The sequence below is a fragment of the Nyctibius grandis genome, chromosome 12 (assembly GCF_013368605.1).
Source record: "Nyctibius grandis isolate bNycGra1 chromosome 12, bNycGra1.pri, whole genome shotgun sequence".
Taxonomy (NCBI): domain Eukaryota; kingdom Metazoa; phylum Chordata; class Aves; order Nyctibiiformes; family Nyctibiidae; genus Nyctibius; species Nyctibius grandis.
The window spans coordinates 22,172,469-22,191,197 of NC_090669.1; the positions used below are offsets into that span (position 1 = coordinate 22,172,469).

An 18,729-nucleotide genomic window follows, 5' to 3' on the forward strand; every position below is an offset into this window, starting at 1 on the left:
CGGCGCCGGGGGAGCGCGGCGGGAGCCGGACCGGCGGGGCGGTCCTCCGGCCGGCAGGGGGCGCCGCGCCGGGCGGGGCGGGCCGGGCCCGCGGCGGCGGCGGCGGCGGCGATGAAGCGCGATCGTCGCGGCCGGTTCCTGGCGGCCGCGGGCGGCCCCGGCGCGGCGTCCCCCGAGCCCCGGCGGCGCCCCGGTACGGCGGCGCGAGGCCCCGAGCCCCCCGCGGGGTGGGCCCCGGCGGCTGCCGCCTGGACACGGCCTGCCGCCCTCGGCGGGGCCCCGGAGGCAGGTGAGGCCCGGGCGGGGCTGCCGGTAGCCGAAGGCCCCGCTCCCGGTGGGGCTGGGCGGGGAGATAAGGCCGGTCACTGAACGGTTCGACGCTGGGTGGCTGGAGACAGGCGGACGGCGGCGGCAACGCCCGCGGTGCCGGGGACGGCCCCGGGCCGGCACCCGCCCTGCGCTGTGGCAGCTGTCAGCCCCCGATAGCCCACCCCCCGGGGCTCCCCGGTGGGCAGCGGGACCCCGGATCGCCCCGAAGGCCGTTCGTGCGGTGTCGGGGCAGGGGCTGCGGCGGGACTCAGGTCTGGAGCGCGGCTGGGCTGTGTCAGCACCGGGAAGGGGCCGCGCTGGCAGGCGGAGGGCCGGAGCCGTACTCCCCGGAGCGGGGGTGCCGCAGGCCCGACGGGCTCACGGCGCGGCCAGCAAACCGGGAGCGATGGTTCGCAGCCTGCCCCGCTGCTCCGGGTCGGCCTCGCTCCCCGCTCGGGAGCTCCGTGTCCCCGGTGTCACCGGCTCCCTGCCCAGCTCCGGGCTGCCGGCACCGCCGTGGCGGCCGAGGGACGAGGGCTGGGGCGGCTGAGAGACACAACCCCCGGCTATAAATACTCTGGAGATAAGTGCTGGAGAGGGAGAATCACATAATCACTCATGTTGGAAGAGCCCTCTGGGATCATCGAGTCCAACCATTGCCCTGACACCACCATGGCAACTAGACCAGGGCACTAAGTGCCATGGCCAGTCTTGTCTTAAACCCCTCCAGAGATGGTGACTCCACCACCTCCCTGGGCAGCCCCTTCCAATGGCTAATGACCCTTGCTGAGAAGAAATGCTTCCTCATGTCCAACCTGACCCTCCCCTGGCCAAGCTTGAGGCTGTGTCCTCTTGTCCTATCGCTAGTTGCCAGGGACAGCGTTGGTGAAGGCACAGACGTGTGTGAGCGAGCCCCGGGGATGCCAACCAGGCCAGAAAGGCCGATTTTAGGGTCAGTCGGCTGGGGAGCGGTGCCCCGACCTGCAGGGAGGTCACAGGGAAGGTCTCTCTCTTCCTGCCTGGCTTTTCTGTGCGTGTGCCAGAGCTACGGCTCCGGGGGCAGCCTGGGGCTTGCAGCGAGGGATGGGGAACATCTTCCAGCACGCTGGTGACTTCAGGCCCAGCAGCTGTGTCCCACCCTTCCCTGGCAGGAATCGTCCGAGCCCTGAGCACTGGCTACTGTCGCCTCTGCCACGGGAAGTTCTCCTCCCGGAGCCTGCGCAATGCTTTCGGGAAGGTGCCGGTGATGGGGGAGAACTCGGAGAAGCAGCGCCGCGTGGACCAGGTCTTCTTCAGCGACTTCCAGCGGCTGGTCGGCGTGGCGGTGCGGCAGGACCCCGCGCTCCCCCAGTTCGTCTGCAAGAAATGCCATGCCCAGTTCTACAAGTGCCGCAGCGTCCTCAGGACCTTCATCCAGAGGGTCAACGCGTCCCCCACGGGCCACGTGAAGGCAAAAGGAAAGTACGTTGCGTTTCTTTCTCCCCGGGGAGGTATCGGGGGAGGTAGGTTGGCGCGTGGTGCCTCCGTCACCCCCGAGGTCCCACTGTGGTGTTCTGTTTGCAGGAGCGGCGCGGCCCAGGCCCAGCCGGGCGCCGAAGGAGCTGCCTCCTGTCTGGGTGAGTGCCCACGCAGAGCTGCTTTCCTGCCCTCTCTGCAGCTGGGTTTTAGGGGTGCTGAGGAGCAAGCACCCAGCAGGGCCCTTCCATCCCTTGGCACAGCCATGCTCCACTCCGGCTGGGTACGGTTCCCCCTCTGCCCTGAGCTCTCCCCGCTGCTCCCTGGGAGGATCCGAGCTGAGCCGTGGCGCAGGCTCACACGGCGGGTATGAAGAGCAGGGGGAGCGGGTTTGGGTGGCCGTGCCAGGCCTGTCCCAGCCGCCATCGGACACTGGGGGCAATCAGAAATACACTTTCAGCTGTAAAATTAATGGTGTCAGCAGCTGATGGGACTGCCCCCACCCCAGTCCATCAGGGTGTGGCGCCTTTAGGGTGTCTCCCACCTGCCTTCTGACACAGAAGTCCAGCGCAGCCCTGGGGGGAGCGGGTCCGCAGCCCTGTCCCCTCCCTGTGCCTGGCTGTGCCCATCACTGGCCCCGGGGGGACTGACCGTGCGCCTGCTGCCTCTCCCCTCCCACAGTGGACCTGATCACCTCCAGCCCCCAGTGCCTGCACAGCCTGGTGACGTGGACGCACGCGCACGCCGGGAGCTGCCCGTCGGTGCCCAGCCTGCAGAGCGTGCTCTCCTCCGAGTACTGCGGCATCATCCGCGCCGTGTGGGGCTGCGGGGACGGGCACGACTACGTCATGGACACGGAGTCGGACTGTAGCACGGTGCTCGTCGACAGCGCCTTGTCCGTCAAACAGGAGTGGGACAAGAGCACGGCGCAGTGCCTGACTGACAACGGGGCAGGGCCAGACAACGCCGGGGCTGTTTCTGCTCCCACACCCCAGCATGCCCCAGTAAGGGCAACTCCTTGCCAGCAGCCCGCAAACAAAGGGACCACATCGGTGCCACTGCACATGGAGACTGAGCTGCTGCAGAACAGGGATTCATCTCGCTCTCAGCTGGACAGCACGGCCTCTGTGCAGGAGAAGGCCCTGCCGCAGCCTGTGTCACCGCTGAGCCGTGCCACAGGTAAGGGATTGGCCTTCTGATCTCCCTCTGGGGGAGGGCGAGGAGCTGGAGAGCTGGCCCAGGCAGCCGTGGTGGGGCTGGGCCCCCTCCTCGGAGATTGCTGCTCCTCAGGGAGGACGCAGACCCCGGTTGCCCGGAGAATCGCCTCTGACGAGGGATGCTGAGCTGAAGGGAAGGGGGAACACGGCTTCAGTCATCACACAATCACATCACACAGAAGGAGCCCATCTCCTCGCCCTGCACACTATTTCCCCCTCTGGTAGAGGAGCTGGGACTCAGCCTGGCTGGCAGGCCCCCGCTGCCCTGCCCTCGCTGGGGGATGCACGCCCATCACGCGGTGCAGAACGGTTGCTGGCTCCCCAGCATGGCATTTGCCAGATGTTTCTTTCTGCTCAATCCAAACCCCGTCCGTGTGCTGGCAAGAAGGGGCTTCCCTGAGGCTGCAGGTGATGCCAACAGCAGGAGCCCCCTCTCTCCGCAGAGGGAAGCTGCTGGGTGGTCTTGCTCGTGGGCCGAGTTAACGTGGGTTCACTGTTGCACTCTCCTCCCTTCTGGAAGGGGCGTTTGGGGATTAACACCGATTTTCGGGCTGTGTTTAGCTCTGACAGCCACGGGAGATGTCCTCTGCTGGGGAGAGGAGCAGCAGCTGGGACTCACCCAGGGACGAGTCTTTCAGTTACAGAGCGGGTGTCATGGGGGAAACCAAAAGGTGCTCGTGGGACCTGCAGGGTAAAGCTGTCCTGTCCCTGGGGCGCGGGGAGAGCGATCTCCAAGCACAGGAGATGCAGAGTTTGGTTTAAATAATCACTAAGGTGTCATGGAGCACGTATTTTCATGTGGTATGAGCCATGCTGGTGGCTGGTTCCTTCTCAGCTGTCTCCCCGGGCTTGCTGTCGCTGCTTTGCCTTGTAACGCACCGTGTTCTCCTTCATTCCCTAGGACAGTTGAGTGAGAAGCAGGTTCTGTCTGCAACGTCGGATGAGCGGGTAAAAGACGAGTTCAGTGACCTTTCTGAGGGGTGAGAGAAGAGTGGGTTTAAAACAGCCTAAATGTCTTCTTTGCGAGTATGAAATGACCCACCTGGGAGAGCTCTTTCTCCACCAGTTCCCCCTTGGGACCAGCACCCGAGGTGCAGAGCTCGCTGCCTCTGCTGAGGGGGGGGTTTGCACAGCGTGTGTGTGTTCACACATGCGTGTGCTCTCCGTGTTTGCTGGCTGCTCCCAGCAAACCTGCTCCTCTTTCGTTTCCCCCTCTGCTCAGGGGGAGGAACCAGGCGGGGGCTTGCTCAGTCCTGGGTGCTGCTGCTCCAGCCCCTCGGCTTCTCACGGGGAGAGCGATTAACTGGGGAGCAGGAGGGACGCTGGCAGTTTAGCAGTCTGTATGATCAAAGATTGGGCTAATTCCTTCACCCTTAGGTATTTAGTGAGGCTTGTAAATCACTGATAAGCCAGTCCAGTCATTCCGAGTCTAAAGTACCCCACGGCCGAGTGCAGGCTCATTTCAGTGTGTCAGCTAAATCTGTCAGCTGTCACATTCAAAGTGCCACGACAATTTATTGCCTGTTTCCTGGCTTCAGAATTAATTGCTTCTTGGGTAGCTTAGAACTTAAGAGGAGAAAAAAAAACCAACCTGACCCCAAACCTGTGTGGCTGCTACACATGAGGAAATAGAGAATGACCTGCAGCTTAATTAACCTGCACCAGGCAATTATATTCCATTCTTGCTCTACAAAATGACTTTTCCCAGTGTAAAAAGCGGTGGCACATCCCTCAACAATGAATATTTTCAGTAACAGCCATTTTTTGTTCTCCTGACCGTGGTTCTGTTATTCTCACAGAGATCTAGTCCTAAAATGACCCGATTTTGCTATTTGCTGTGTTTGCTTGGGGAGATGAAGGGGGAGGAGAACACGGGGAGCCTCGGCTGCTGTGCCGGGGGGGAGATGGACACGCTGGGAGCGAAGAGCACGTGTTGCTGCTGGTGCTGTGTCAGTAAAGGACATCTTCTCTCTCTCAGGGACTTCTTGAGTGACGATGAAAGTGAGAAGAGAAACGTGCAATCTTCAGATGACTCCTTCGAGCCTTACCCCGAAAAGAGGTAAGGAGCTTGCTGCGTGGGGAGCAGGGCTCTGCTGGGCTGGGCTCAGCTGGGCCAGCACCATCGCTGTTCTTCGTGGCCTTGTGGCCTCCACATCCCCACACCTGCGTTCCCTGAGCTGCCCATGGGGTTGAGGCTGGGCCACATCCCTCTGCCCTAAGCCTGGCACCAATTACCACAGCTTTGCTCACACGTACTCGTCATGCGTGTCATGCTGTGCCAGGTCAGGCAGCAGGCTGAGCCCTCAGACCAGGGGTAACCATCAGGTGGGAGGACTACAACCAACGTCAAGTATTAACCCGCTGTCCTTCTGCCTTGTTCCTTCTCGGAGGGTTTCTAGCAAGAAAAGCGACAGCAAAGAAGCGAAGAAGGCAGAAGAGCCCAAAATAAGGAAGAAGCCGGGGCCTAAGCCAGGCTGGAAAAAAAAAATCAAATGTGAAAGGTAAGAAGGAGGCGGTGGCAGCTGGGCAGCCCCCCTGGGGCTCGGCCCGTGGCTGATGGCAGGGCTGTGCTTTGCAGGGAGGAGCTGCCGACCATCTACAAGTGTCCTTACCAGGGATGCACGGCTGTCTACAGAGCGGCGGATGGCATGAAGGTGAGCTCAGGGCTTGCCCCTGTCTCCAGCCTGTAGCTCTGAGTACTACAGAGCCGTTTCTGTATGAGGAGGGGATCCCTGGTGGATGGAATTCAGGAAGCAGCTGAACAAAGGGGTCTGCTGAGAGTCCAAGGCCGCCTTCTGTGCTCCCAAAAGCAGCAGGAGCAGCTCTGGCTCTGCGTGCTGCTCCTGTGCTGGAAGTCTGCTGCTGGCTCTGCTCTGTCCTCTTACAGCCCCTGCTGCCAGGGGTAGATCTGGATGCAAGCCTGTGGTTTCTCACAGGGAAGCAGCGCTGATGTGCCAGCCTGCCACGATGGGGGCGGGTCTCATTTATCAGGGGATCCAAGTTTTTCACTGGGGAAAATGCAGCCCTGATCTCTGCTAGACGCTCAGCAGTAGCAGCTCTGTCCTTTCTTTCCAGAAACACATCAAAGAGCACCACGAGGAGGTTCGGGAGAGGCCCTGTCCTCACCCTGGCTGCAACAAGGTGTTCATGATTGACCGGTACCTACAGCGGCACGTGAAACTCATTCATACAGGTGCGTCCTGGCAGGCCACAGGGGTTACAAACACCCGAGGACTCGCTGCACAAGGCTTGGAGGTGCCACAGCAAGGCTCTGTGGGGCGTAGAACTGCAGGGGGAGGAATTCAGACTCCACCAGCAAGCGTGGGCAGCTCTGTGTGTGTTTCATGTGCTAAGCAAGCAGCAGGGTCGATGACTCTCTCCCTTTTTCCGTTGCAGAGGTACGTAACTATATCTGTGATGAATGCGGGCAGACCTTTAAGCAACGCAAGCACCTCTCAGTCCACCAGATGCGGCACTCGGGAGCAAAGCCCCTCCAGTAAGTGCACACCAGCCCTCCATTCGTGGCTAAGGAAAGGGTAGGAGGGGGAGTGGAGTTCTGCTGAGCTCACTGTCCTCAGCCCCGAGGCAGGCTGTGATACAAACCCTGCCTGGAGCTGGCTGAATCATTTCAAATGCTCATCCACAACCGTGTTCTGGCTCCTGAGCTCCCCGTTGCTGAGCCAGCCCTTGTGCCTCCTCCTGAGCCTGCTGCCCTTCAGAGTTCAGCAGGTGAATGCTCAGCTACCAGCGATGGGCTGGAGGCCTGAGGAGGAGAATCGTGGTGTGTGAGCGGGGCAGTTGTAGGAGAGCAGCTCTGAGGCTGGGGTCATCTTCTCGTGGGCTTATTCAGCGTGACAGAGGGCAAAGGCCACCGCTGTGGCCGCAGGCTGGGTGCTGAGCCTCCCCTTTGCCTTGCAGGTGTGAAATCTGTGGTTTCCAGTGCAGGCAGCGAGCGTCGCTCAAGTACCACATGACCAAACACAAAGCTGAGACGGAGCTGGAGTTTGCCTGCGACCAGTGCGGGAAGCGCTTCGAGAAGGCCCATAACCTGAATGTCCACATGTCCATGGTGCACCCTCTGACCCAGACTCAGGACAAAGCCAAGCCACTGGAGACAGAGCCCATCCTCATCATCAATGCTTCAGGGACTTCAGAAAGCCAGGCAGTAAAGCCAGAAGTGACTGCAGAGCAGGAGCCCACCTGAGAGGGATGGGGATGCTTTCCCAGTCCAGCCCCTGTAGAAACCGTATGGCAGAGTGGAGATTTTTAATCTACATTTTTAGTCTCCCAAAGAACTCGGTGGAATTAGCTTCAGCTTGCTCAGAAAAAAGCTTGTTACCATGCTGTGGTTCTCCATGCTCACGTCCGATTCAGCAGTGTTGTACTAAGAGTCTGTCTGACCCCAGGGGAAGGCAGCACCCCTTCGTGCTCCCCTTCTCCCCACGCACACAGGTGTAGAAACAACGTTGACCACAAGCGTTCCCTGCCTGTGCGAGCTGTGGCCTGCACAGAAGTGCCCTCGGGTGGCTCTAAGAGCACACAGGACAGGGGAGCGACTTTAAGCAGACGTTTTGTTTTGAAAAACAAAAAAAATTATGATTCCCAAAGCAAGTCTAAACTGAAATTTGTAACCTACTTTTTATTGTAACAAGAGCTTCATGGTTATGCTTGTAATAAATTATTTACAAAGTAATTTGAAAGAAAGCACTGGTGAGAGAGGTAGTACCTTGGCTGTCGCTTCATCCCGAGTCAGGGTGGTTTTTTCGTCCCTGGCCCTCCCTCAGAACAGGACCAGCTCCTCATCCAGCTCCATGGCCGCAGCAGGCCTTGAGAAGTGCAGGAGGGTGGCTCCCAGCTCCGGGTCAAGTTCTTCACACGTGGCCAGGAGCTGGAGAGGGCAAGCAGCCAGCGTTAGACCTGCTCCTGCTGCCTCAAAGTGAGTTACAGCAACACTGGATCATTGTGTCCAGTTCTGGGCCCCGCACTTCAAGAGAGATGTTGAGGTGTTGGAGCGAGTGCAGAGGAGGGCGACCAAGCTGGGGAAGGCTCTGGAGGGTCTGACCTATGAGGAACGGCTGAGGGAGCTGGGGGTGTTTAGCCTGGAGAAGAGGAGGCTCAGAAGTGACCTTAGTGCAGTCTACAACTACCTGAAGGGAGGTTGTAGCGCAGTGGGAGTCGGCCTCTTCTCCCAGGCAACTAGTGATAGGACAAGAGGACACAGCCTCAAGCTTGGCCAGGGGAGGTTCAGGTTGGCCATTAGGAAGCATTTCTTCTCAGCAAGGGTCATTAGCCATTGGAAGGGGCTGCCCAGGGAGGTGGTGGAGTCACCATCTCTGGAGGGGTTTAAGAAAAGCCTGGCCATGGCACTTAGTGCCCTGGTCTAGTTGCCGTGGTGGTGTCAGGCAATGGTTGGACTCGATGAGCCCAGAGGGCTCTTCCAACCTCATTGATTCTGGGATTCTGTGATTCACTTTGCTTCTCAGCAAAATGCAGGTGGAGGAGAGGGAGGCTGTTGCCAACTCCTGCAGAAATAACACGGGCTCCCAGCTGACACCACAGGGCTTGTGGGAGACCTCAACACCCACTGCTTCGCCGTGCTTGGTGTTTCCCCCAAGCCCAGGCCTTCAGCAGGAGTGGGAGCAGGACTGGGTGAGGGCAGGGTTTAATGGTGCTGAGACTGAGCCTGCAGCACGGGAGGACGTGGCTGTAGCACTGAGCAGCAGGTGCCCTCCCCAGGATCAGTGCCCGAGAAAGGCTGTGCAGGCAGAAGCAACAGGAGAAGAGGAAAAAATCTCTACGTACCGGTCGTACAGTTCCAAAGCTTTGGGCAGGGCATTGCGGGATCGCACCGAGCAGGAACCGCCGGGCCGTGGAGATCACCTCCAAGGGATCGCCCTGGAGGACACGGAGAAGGGACACGTCAAGGCCACGTGCAATGTCACTTCCAGCTTTCAGTCCCTGCCACCAAAAGTGGAGCAGGAACTGCTACACCGTACCCAGGGGCTGTTCCCAGGTTACACAGTGGCTATGTTCACTCCCAAGTTCAGGACAAGCCAGCAGCCAGGCACCTGAGGTTTCAGGCAGCAGCAGGACAGCAGCAGCTTCTCTCAGCCCCAGGGTGCAAGCGAGCTGCCTCCCTGCAAAGGCAGCCACACAGGCTACCTCTGCTTTGTACAGGAAGGTGGGGACAAGAGGGCTGCTGCCAGTGGCAGGGATAAAGAATAGGATTCACAGTTACAAGAAGGAAAAAAAGACCGAGCTTCATCACTCACGTGATCTGCAGGGTCTGGGCTTTGGCCCTCTTGGTCAGGCTGCGGCAGGTCTTTCCCTTCCACGAAGAGCCGCAGCAGCTGGATGTACAAATCGAGCGCCACGTGGAGGAAGGTCTGCTCCCTGGTGAGCAGCTCTTGGTGAAAGCGAGGGGTGAGGCTGGAGGAGGTCACACACCCTGTGTGGTTAGCACTGGTTCCATGGTAGACTCAAACACAGAAAGACACAAGGCAAACGCAGCTGGTGCTGTTGCCACCGTCCAGTTTACAAGTCCCACTGTGTGCAGGGCCACCCCACTGCCAGGAGCAGGAGGGCAACGAGGGAAACCTCTAAGTGCAAATCTTCAGCCACATCCTCCCTCCTGAGCCCTCCAGGACCTTACCTGTAGAACGCAACAGGCAAGAGCCGCGTGTGACAGTCGGAGGCTGCACTGCGCAGGATGGAGTATTGCCCAGGGTCTGCAATAGCCAGAGAGAAGCACAGAGCACCCTCAGTGGTCCTCACACCACCACTCCTACAGCAGCTCAGGGGCTGCGTAGTTTCCTTCCAGCCCACAGTAAACATTAGTGCTTGGATGTGAGGACCCAAGAGGGTTGGGGACCCAAGAACACTGTCCCCTCTGAGGCTTTCTCTACCAGAGGGAACAATACTGAGTTTCAGTCGTTCCTGATCATCAGCTGGGTCACCACACTGCAGGGTAAAGCAGGATGTTCTCATCTTTTACTCAAGCAAGTGTTTTTCGTGCTGCTTACAAAGGCCCATCAGTTCCCTCTCACAGGTACGCTCATGGATCAGAGATGGGGCACACCTGCCCAGCACCCACCCTCACCTCTCCACCCTGCGGTGGCAGGACTCGCTCACCTTCCTCTGAAGAGTAGAAGAGAAGTGGCCAGGACGCGCCCCTCTCTTCCAGGCATTGCAAGATCTCCAGGGACCATTCCAGAGACGTCTGAAAATCCACTCCTTCCTGGGTGTCAGAAAGGACAGGCCTGTTTGTCTTAGGCTTTAGTTGCATCAAAGCAGAAAGGAACCCCTCCTAAGAGCCTGTGTACACGAAACACTCTATTAAAGGCCCTCTGTGACTTTAGCCCAAGTCTTTCCCCTCGTCTGGCAGCCTGGCTTCCCCCCGGGCAAGCAGGCACCGAGGTGATGCAGAGCCTTCATCACCAAACCAGGGCACGACAGGGCTCAGCTGAGAATGACTTGTGAGAGAGGGGGACATGCTATTGATGAGCAACCAGCTCATCACAGCAGCTTTTTTCCCCTCTCACCTTTCTAGTGACAGCACGTCTCAGGATTTTTTTTGTTTTGGTTTGTTTTTTTTTTATTACTCATTTAATTGGAATAACCTCCCAGATCTGTTTGCTCAAGGTATTTCTTCCCTCAATGACTCTTCCTCCAGACTCTCCCAAGGACCAGCTCTGAGACCAAATGATTATTTTTAAGTTGAATCTCCTCCCTGATCCAAGCTGTTAGGTGACTACACAAAGGGCTGCGCTTCAAAGCTGAGCAGACAGCAAAGGGACAGAAAAAAGCATCCAGGAGGGTGCTTAGGGCAGACAGCTGCTGGAAAAAACTTGTCATCTTTTTTCCTTCATTAAATAGCATTAAATCATTTGGCAAACCAATGTTCCTTCCATGTTGGGGGCCTCTTCTCCTGTGAGATACCGTGTACATTTCCAGCCCAGGGAAAAATGGCATCTAACAAGCATGAAATGCTACACAAAAGCCAAGAGAGATGAGGTTCCTGCACTACCTGGGAGGTGTAGTTTTCAGTCCCCTGTTCAGACTAAGGCATTCAGGAAGAGAAATAAAAGCTGCTGTAGAGAAAGGGGAGATAACGTCAGCCAGAGGAAAACGCAGGTTTAATCTGATAGGGACAGAAGGGCTTTCAGCAGGCTCTGGGACACTGCGGATCCCTTCCTCCTGGGAGAACAAGCTGCCAGCCTTCATAGTACAGCTACAAAGCATTTTTAGGCAGCAAACCAGGTGGATCAGACACATTTAGCATCATGAGAACTCCCTGAGGGCTGAATTTACCTTTGGTGCTATTTTTGCTGAGATGAGATCCATGAGTGAGAAGAACAGCAGCGAAACAAGAAGCTGCAGGGAAAAGAGAATGCCTGTTAGTTATATCTGTGGTGATGAGTCAGATGCCACACTAAATTCCCTGGTCTCGAAGCAAGGCTCGCTGCAGTCAGCAAGGCAGAGAACAGATGACAATTCTCCCTAATACACGGAAAACCAGCAAGCTACCACAGATGTAAACCTGGAGAGAGCTGGTGTTGGCCCAGAGCTGGCATGCCCCCCACAGATGCTGTGCAGCCTCCCACCTCAGCAATCCTGCCCTGACATACACTTGTTCTGGCTTTTCTGGATCCCTACCACGTCCCTTCCTGGTGTCCTCCTCCTATCTCAAGGCAGATTTTTGAGGTGAAAGCCACTGTTACTCCACATGTACTACATGCTCACATCAACTCAGTGACACCAGTTTCTGACTAGCAGCTTTTGGCTCTAGACCAGTACAAACAGTGGAGGAGTCAATCCCATAGCAAGAGGAGCTGCTACCGTAGCTGCTGCCCAGAGCAATAAAACTCAAGAGTAAATAGTAAGGCACAGGTTCAGCTTCAACATGATTTACCCATGAATGTCTCGGTACAGGGGCACTCACTTCCCAGACTGAGCTGGAATTACTGGAGAGAGTCCAGTGAAGGGCTACAAAGATGATCAGAGGGCTGGAGCATCTCTCTTATGAGGAGAGGCTGAGGGAGCTGGGGCTGTTCAGCTGGAGAAGAGCTGACTGAGGGGGGATCTTATCAATGCTCACAAATACTTTAGGGGGGGTGTCAAGAGGAGGGGGCCAGACTTCACAGAGGAGCCAGTATGAGTTAAAAGTTTTAAGTTTGCAACAACTTTGCCTCTAGGATGAGTATTTAGCAACTGGTAATTTACAGCTACGTTTTATCAACTAGTCACCAGCAAGATTTCACAACAGGGTTTACCAGGGATACCACAGTACCTCAGAACAACCATTTCTTAGTTAAAACTTCTCGTTTTCAAGCATAGAGAACTGCAGACATCTAAATTTCTCTGTCTTGCCTGCTCTGTGTCAGTCCCCAGCCTCTTCAGTGCAGTTCTCTCTCGTCCGCACGGTGACTGCTGTTGAACAGTACAATGGAGGAAGGCAGCCGAAATCCAAGGAGGGCCAGAGAGAGGGAAAACCACTCCTGAAGAAAGGAAGCTAGAAAACAAAACCAGCATGTCAGGGGTTTGGAGGAAAAAAAAACAAAAGAAACAAAGAAATCACAGCTGTGAATGAGGAGGAAGGCAGGGGCTTGGGCAAAGGGTGGAAGTTTGTGATTGGGACAAAAAAATTCTCTCTTTTTTTTTTTTTTCTGTGCAGTTGGATGCTACATGGAGACAGTTTAAAAAAGAAAAGTCTAGAAATGGACAGCAGCATTCCCAAATCTCTTTTGTCAGAGGTCAGACAGCTAGTTAACTGTATACAGGGCCATGGCTAACATGATTATTACATCCAACAACCTGCAAGGAGGTTCTTACACTAAATTCCCAGTTTTTGGAGAATAGTAGCAGGATGCTGAACAGACAGCGTAAGGACAGGTAAAGGAAGCATACAGCAGAGGAGCAGTCAGTAGCTTCAGGAGACCAGAGATTCACCCAATCCAGGGAGCAAAGGGTGCAGCAGCTCCAGCGAATGACTCAACCCTGTGCTAAAGGCTATTTCCAGTGTTTGTCTAACAAGGACAAACAAATCTCCTCTAAAAAGATTCTCTTTTCCTTATGGTGAAACACTCTGACCCACATAACACAGAAGGCCAGCCTAAATAATTATAATGACCCATTTTGAGTTTAAACTCTACGAAGGAACCTGTATGTAGCTGTCCCACACGCCTCAGACCACATTAGCATTTCATACTGCCTGCTGAAACCCAGCCTGCCCCAGAGAAGAGGCATCCTGGGCCCTGACCCCTCAGAGCAGGTTCTCCTGCCCCAGAGCCACGCTCGGGTCCGCACACACACCTGGTAGCTGAGGACTGCCACTCCCTCAGTCTTTCCAGTTCTGCTGCAAGTGGAGCCCCAAAGAGTCTCTTCCACTGAGAGCAAAGTACTGGCTCCAGCCTCGGCCACCAAAGCTAGGAAGAAAGATGGAAACCAGCAGCATTAGTGGTGGTGTACTTAGCAGCTGTCTGCAGGCAAGTATGGGGTTTTTTCCTCCCACTTAATGAAAAAGTCTAAATTTTACACACACTCATAACAAACATGAGAAGTTGATTCTATAGAAGGGCAACAAAGCTGGTGAAGGGTCTGGAGCACAAGTGTGATGAGCCACTGAGGGATCTGGGGGTGTTTAGCCTGGGGAAAAGGAGGCTGAGGGGAGACCTTCTCGCTCTCTACAACTGCCTGAAAGGAGGGTGTAGCGAGGGGGGGGTTGGTCTCTTCTCCCAGGTAACAAGTGATAGGATGAGAGGAAACAGCCTCAAGTTGTGCCAGGGGAGGTTTAGATTGGAGATCAGGGACAATTCCTTCCCCAAAGGGTTGTCAAGCACTGGCACAGGCTGCCCAGGGCAGTGGTGGAGTCCCCATCCCTGGGGGGATTTAAAAGCCGTGTAGATGTGGTGCTGAGGGACATGGGTTAGTGGTGGCCTTGGCAGTGCTGGGTTAACGGTTGGACTCGATCTTAAAGGTCGTTTCCAGCCAAAACAATTCTGTGATTCTAAGTTTCACATCCTGGAAATGCAAAGAGGGTCATTTGTGACCATGGTTATACCACAGTGCTCTGAAACTCCTCTAGCAGGACCAGTCATCATGAAGGAACCATTCCGCAAAGGTGATGTACGTGCTTACCACGTGCAACAAAAACATGTAACCCCATGTAAAACAGTGCATGAGTCAGGCACAGGAGAGAGAAAAATCTGTGTTTTATGGACTTTTTTGGTTGCTTGGCACATACCAACCAGCCCCTCTCTAGTGCATCTGAAACCAGGACGAGTCTCCCAGCTTCTCACCCTCAAACAGCCTCTGTTCCACTTCTATAGTGACACTCCAAAAGCAGGGCTGCGTGCCCAGAGCTGAGATCAGTGACACCAGGGGCACTAAAACACTGCAATCTTTCCAAAGGCGTTAAGAATTACTACCCCCACACTTAGTCTATATTAAATGAAGTTTAAAACAAACGCTCTGAACCGGTACTAAATTTTCCTCTAGCACTCTTAAGATGAAATATGAAGTTACCGCTGTGGAGAAAAGCACAATGGGACACTGGGTTTGACATGCTGTTAGAACATCGTTGACCCCTTCTGCTGGCTCCTCACAGTCCAAGCTGGCGTTAAGCAGGCCCTGGAAGAGGATAAATCACAAGATGACTGCAACCATCTGTCTTCACTGCTTTGAAGTACCTCACCAAGCCATGTGTAAACTAATCAAAGATAACTGTAGGGGTCAGCATGGCCCAGCAAAAGAAACATGTGCCCAGCAGCTTCACCTTCCCCCACCAGCTTGGCTCTACTGTATTAAAGTCAACCTCTACCACTACTTCTCTTCACTTTGGTGGATTACTGCTCTTCTTTTCGGAATTTATACCAATAATTCTCAAGACAAGGGTGCAAACAGCACATCTCATCGTTAAGAATAGCATATAGTCAGGTGTCCTGGTAAAAAAAAAAAAGTCTACTCCAGCTAGCAGTTACCCTGAAGAAGTGAGCAGTGATGTCGTAGGAGAGCGCATACCCTCTGGAACAGACGTTCTTCTGTGGGAAGGAGAGAAAGAAAAATTAATTCCTTCCCTTTTGATTTATGATTTTCTTTAAACATTTTGGGTGTCTGGCACAAGAGGACTCAGATAACACGAAATCACTCTGTGAGATCCTGAGTACCAGCTCAGAATGCAGAAACTTCATTTCTATATAAAGCAACACTTGTTTCAAGTTTGGCTGCATTTTAACTCCTGTCCTAAACCCAAAGGTTTTTTCTAGAACATTTACCAACAAGAAATTATCATTTGGCTAACGACACATACCAGCTCCGAGTTTACAAAATGAAAGAAGTCTTCACAGTCCAACATGGTTTTCTTTCCTTTTCGACAAGTCGTGATCAGAGTGGATGCAGGGAGCCCTATCAGAATCCTTGGGCAGGGAAGAATAAAAACACAACTGAGGTTACCATCAAGAAGAGAATCAGACTCCACACTCTCAGGGCACGTGCCTTTGATACTGAGGGAAGTGTGAGAGTGGGTCATACGTGAGAGATCTCAAACATGCTGACAGAAACTGCACAAGGAATTTTTCCAGCTGCCCAGAAAAGAACCTGCATTTCAAAGAGATGTACACAGACCACTTCCAAAGGTACTATCAGTGGCTCAAAAATGGAAACACACACCTAGGTTACAGCAGCAAATAGAGTAATTTAACAACGCAATTACCTTCTCTGCAGCAGCAGCTCCTGCTGCCTCCATAACTGCTCCCCCAAAGCAGAGCTGTGGTTTCTGTCTTTCAGTCTTTCCTGGAGAATCTCAAACAAGAAGTGTCTCTGGGCATCCAAGCAGCCAGAGAGCAGCTTTCGCCTACACCCCAGCTCCAGCACCATCTCCTACACAGGGAGGTGGGGGAAAAACAGTGTTTGTCAGCGGTACACACTAGTTTGCATTCAAACCCTCTGTGTTTCTCTGAAGTAATACAGAGAGATCAATAAGAAAAACATCTCTCTCTCAATCTCCATGCCCCTCCTCACATCTGAGAAACAAATGTCAGCCTTACATGCACCAAGGTATTAGGAAATACTTTGACTGGTCAAATTCAAGGATTGAACATCCAGATACACATCAGAGTCTGAAATCACCTGCAGCTTGCAGAGAATATCAGGATTGATGGACATCTTTGTGCTACCCAGGTCCAACCTGAAATTAAGAAACACACCAGGTAAGTAACCTTGTTAGCCCAGGAGGATAACACAATTCAAACAAAGTCAAATGGCTTCGGATGAACATAAAGCTCTAACATTTATGTTCCTTCAGTAAGCTCTAGGTGAGACAGCAACCCTCCTCTAACCCTCCCTCCTTATTTTCCAGCTTCAGCCACTTCCTCAGGGGCACTGATGCTCGTCTGGCCGAACAAATCTGAAAACAAATTCAAATTAAAAAAGACAGACAGACTAGGGACTATCTGTGACTTCAGCCCCAGACCCCTGTCACCTAAAGCAAGATTCTTATGCAAAGACTGGTGAGTCATGCAGAGCCACCTCCCAGCCAGACCAGTGAGAAGAGAACCGCTTCCACAGCCCCACTAAGGCCCAAGCTCACAGCTCCTAGCTTGCAATGTCATTAGCAGAACCATTCCTTCTGCAGAAGTGCACGTCACAATACCGAATACCTCTGTGAGGAATCCAGAATGGTGTTGATGATAATGCCACACGCCTTCTCCAGGTCTCCATCGCAGCCACCAGAAGCAGAAGGTGCAGGAAGATACCATTGATAGATGGCCCAGTAATGGAAATCCTGCCTGCAATATGGAAAAGGAGAAGAGAGGAAATCTATCGTGGTGTTTTAATGGTGCCCTTCCCTTAACGTGAAAGGAAGTTCACGCACCAAGTGAAGCAGAATGACCCAAGCACCCACATCAGTGCAGGTTTAAGAAGAGCTACGCACAAGCCACCACCACATGTCCTGGTATCAGCCATCTCTTGCTTCCAGAAATGGGGAGGTTTTGTTAAAAGTTATTTGGAAGGACTGCACACACAGGCCAGAGGTTATCCTGGTGAACTTCCTCAAGTTAAAACACGTGCCTCATTCTAGCACTGCTTGAACTCTGGGCAAACCCTAGTAGTCAACAGGCATTTGTGTCTCGCAGCAGCTTGTTTATTTACTTTTGTTGTTAACTTCCTGATCTTCAATGCTTTTTCTTAATTTGTGTGGGAAAGTCTCTTGAACTATTCCCTGTTCAACAGAGCCCCTCTGCACTTACCTTTCTGAAGCAGAGAGAATATCCTTTTCGGGGTACACCTCCAGCTCCAACAGCAGCCACTCCCTGAAAGACAACTGGGAAAAGCAACGCTTTAGGTAAGAGGGCAGACCTGCAAGGCAAGGAACTTGTGCAGAACAGCCACCTTCTTCCCACCATAAAACCCACCTTCACCCACACCCAGACACGATCCCATGCAGATAAGAGATATGAAACAGGAAACATCAACCCAAGGAAGTTCCTGTATGGTTTCCCTTGCAAGAAATCTAAACCAAAACCCCACTGGCATTCAAAAATGTACTGGAAGCAAGCCTATAAAGCATCTCTCACACCCACCCACCCCTTTGACATTTCCAAACATGCTCATCTTAAAGTCTAGATACCAACGTACGTTATTAGAAATAAATGCTGAAATGAACAAAGCACCGTAGTCAGACAGACTGGTGTAGGCATCAAAGAAGGGTTATAATGCAAAGGTGTTTTAGCTTTGTACACCAAGCTAGCCAAGCACAGCAGTCATTCTAGTAACACGACAACTCCTCTGCACAAAGACAAACTGGTTTTATATGAACTAGGTTAAAAAGAAACGCTGTCAAATCAGATGCACTGCAAGGATGGTATAAAGAGAACACCCGAGACGTTAACCTGCCTCACAGCAAGGCAGAGCCAAACAACCCAAGACAGGTGGTTGAGGAGAACAGCGACATTTAGACAAAGCTCCAAAAAAAGCAACAAGTATTTTCAGTTATTTGACTCACCATCACTTCACAGCAGGAAGCTAAGATTATGGACAAGTCTTTTCTCTGCAGTTCCTGATAATTTTCTTACAGATAAGGTCTATCTCGTCAAGCCTTCTGCTTTTGCAATAAGCAGGACACCAAAGCTTTACCTCTAGTTTTCTATTTCTACCTTATCATCTACAAATAACACTGAGCACATCACCTAGCACACATGACACCTTCCAACTGTCAGACCAGCTTTCCAGGCGTTAAGGTTTTACAAGAAGCTTTTTATCACCAATAAGGAAATTGCAAAGGGCAGATCTGAAAAATGAGAATTACAGGATGAACGTAAGTCACGGAAAAGATTTATACCTGGAATGCTTTTTCTTTCAAGAGCTCTTGAAAGCGTGCTTGCTTCCACAAACAGAGGCTGGCTCTTCTGTAGTTTAGAGAGGGGCATGACAGGGAACTCCAGCTTAGGTCAGTTTTACCCTCCTCACGCAGGATCCCCCGAGCTTCCAAGCACAGCCGTGGCACGATGTGCTGCAGCTAAAACAAAGGCATAACAACCCTGCACTTTTCCACCACAAAAAAAAAAGGCCCAGTGCAACCTCTGGTTGTGTGAAGCTGCCAAACAAGCAAATACACAAGATGGGAGGGTACAAAGATGCATTTTTATATACTTTCCTTTGTACAAGTTATAGTTGCACAGGAGTCTGCAGCGGGAAACTGAACTGAGACTGGCCTTTCTCATAAGTAGTAGCAACACTTTTTTCCTTTTAC

At 53.4% G+C, this 18,729-nt stretch overlaps 2 protein-coding genes across 4 annotated transcripts in view; one reads left to right on the forward strand and one right to left on the reverse strand.

The window, feature by feature from the left end:
• Positions 1-111: 111 nt before the first annotated feature.
• On the forward strand, positions 112-7,685 carry ZNF276 (zinc finger protein 276). The gene is made up of 11 exons (XM_068411319.1): positions 112-289; positions 1,461-1,770; positions 1,873-1,925; positions 2,446-2,943; positions 3,883-3,961; positions 4,960-5,040; positions 5,372-5,482; positions 5,560-5,635; positions 6,057-6,174; positions 6,378-6,477; positions 6,900-7,685. The coding sequence occupies exons 1-11, from the start codon at positions 112-114 to the stop codon at positions 7,183-7,185; spliced, it is 1,890 nt and encodes a 629-aa protein (XP_068267420.1). The 3' UTR covers positions 7,186-7,685.
• A 76-nt stretch (positions 7,686-7,761) lies between these two features.
• Positions 7,762-18,729, reverse strand: part of FANCA (FA complementation group A) — a 34,631-nt gene continuing 23,663 nt past the window's right edge. For 2 of the 3 annotated variants that reach the window (XM_068411371.1, XM_068411370.1), the window contains exons 28-43: positions 18,319-18,495; positions 17,228-17,301; positions 16,637-16,765; positions 16,107-16,164; positions 15,691-15,857; positions 15,289-15,394; positions 14,960-15,019; positions 14,505-14,609; positions 13,293-13,405; positions 12,351-12,492; positions 11,292-11,354; positions 10,113-10,218; positions 9,634-9,709; positions 9,288-9,410; positions 8,784-8,880; positions 7,762-7,869 (exon numbers count right to left, since the gene is read on the reverse strand). In XM_068411371.1, coding sequence (XP_068267472.1) covers positions 7,762-7,869; positions 8,784-8,880; positions 9,288-9,410; positions 9,634-9,709; positions 10,113-10,218; positions 11,292-11,354; positions 12,351-12,492; positions 13,293-13,405; positions 14,505-14,609; positions 14,960-15,019; positions 15,289-15,394; positions 15,691-15,857; positions 16,107-16,164; positions 16,637-16,765; positions 17,228-17,301; positions 18,319-18,495 — 1,704 coding nt within the window. Of the gene's footprint in view, positions 7,870-8,783; positions 8,952-9,283; positions 9,411-9,633; positions 9,710-10,112; positions 10,219-11,291; positions 11,355-12,350; positions 12,493-13,292; positions 13,406-14,504; positions 14,610-14,959; positions 15,020-15,288; positions 15,395-15,690; positions 15,858-16,106; positions 16,165-16,636; positions 16,766-17,227; positions 17,302-18,318; positions 18,496-18,729 lie in introns of all 3 variants that reach the window. The other variant, XM_068411369.1, reaches the window with a different exon arrangement.

Coding starts and splice junctions, on each gene's coding strand:
- ZNF276 (XM_068411319.1), top strand. CDS start 112: ATGAAGCGCGATCGTCGCGGCCGGTTCCTGGCGGCCGCGGGCGGCCCC. Junction 2,944..3,882: donor ACCGCTGAGCCGTGCCACAG/GTAAGGGATTGG, acceptor TTCATTCCCTAG/GACAGTTGAGTGAGAAGCAG. Junction 6,478..6,899: donor TCGGGAGCAAAGCCCCTCCA/GTAAGTGCACAC, acceptor TTTGCCTTGCAG/GTGTGAAATCTGTGGTTTCC.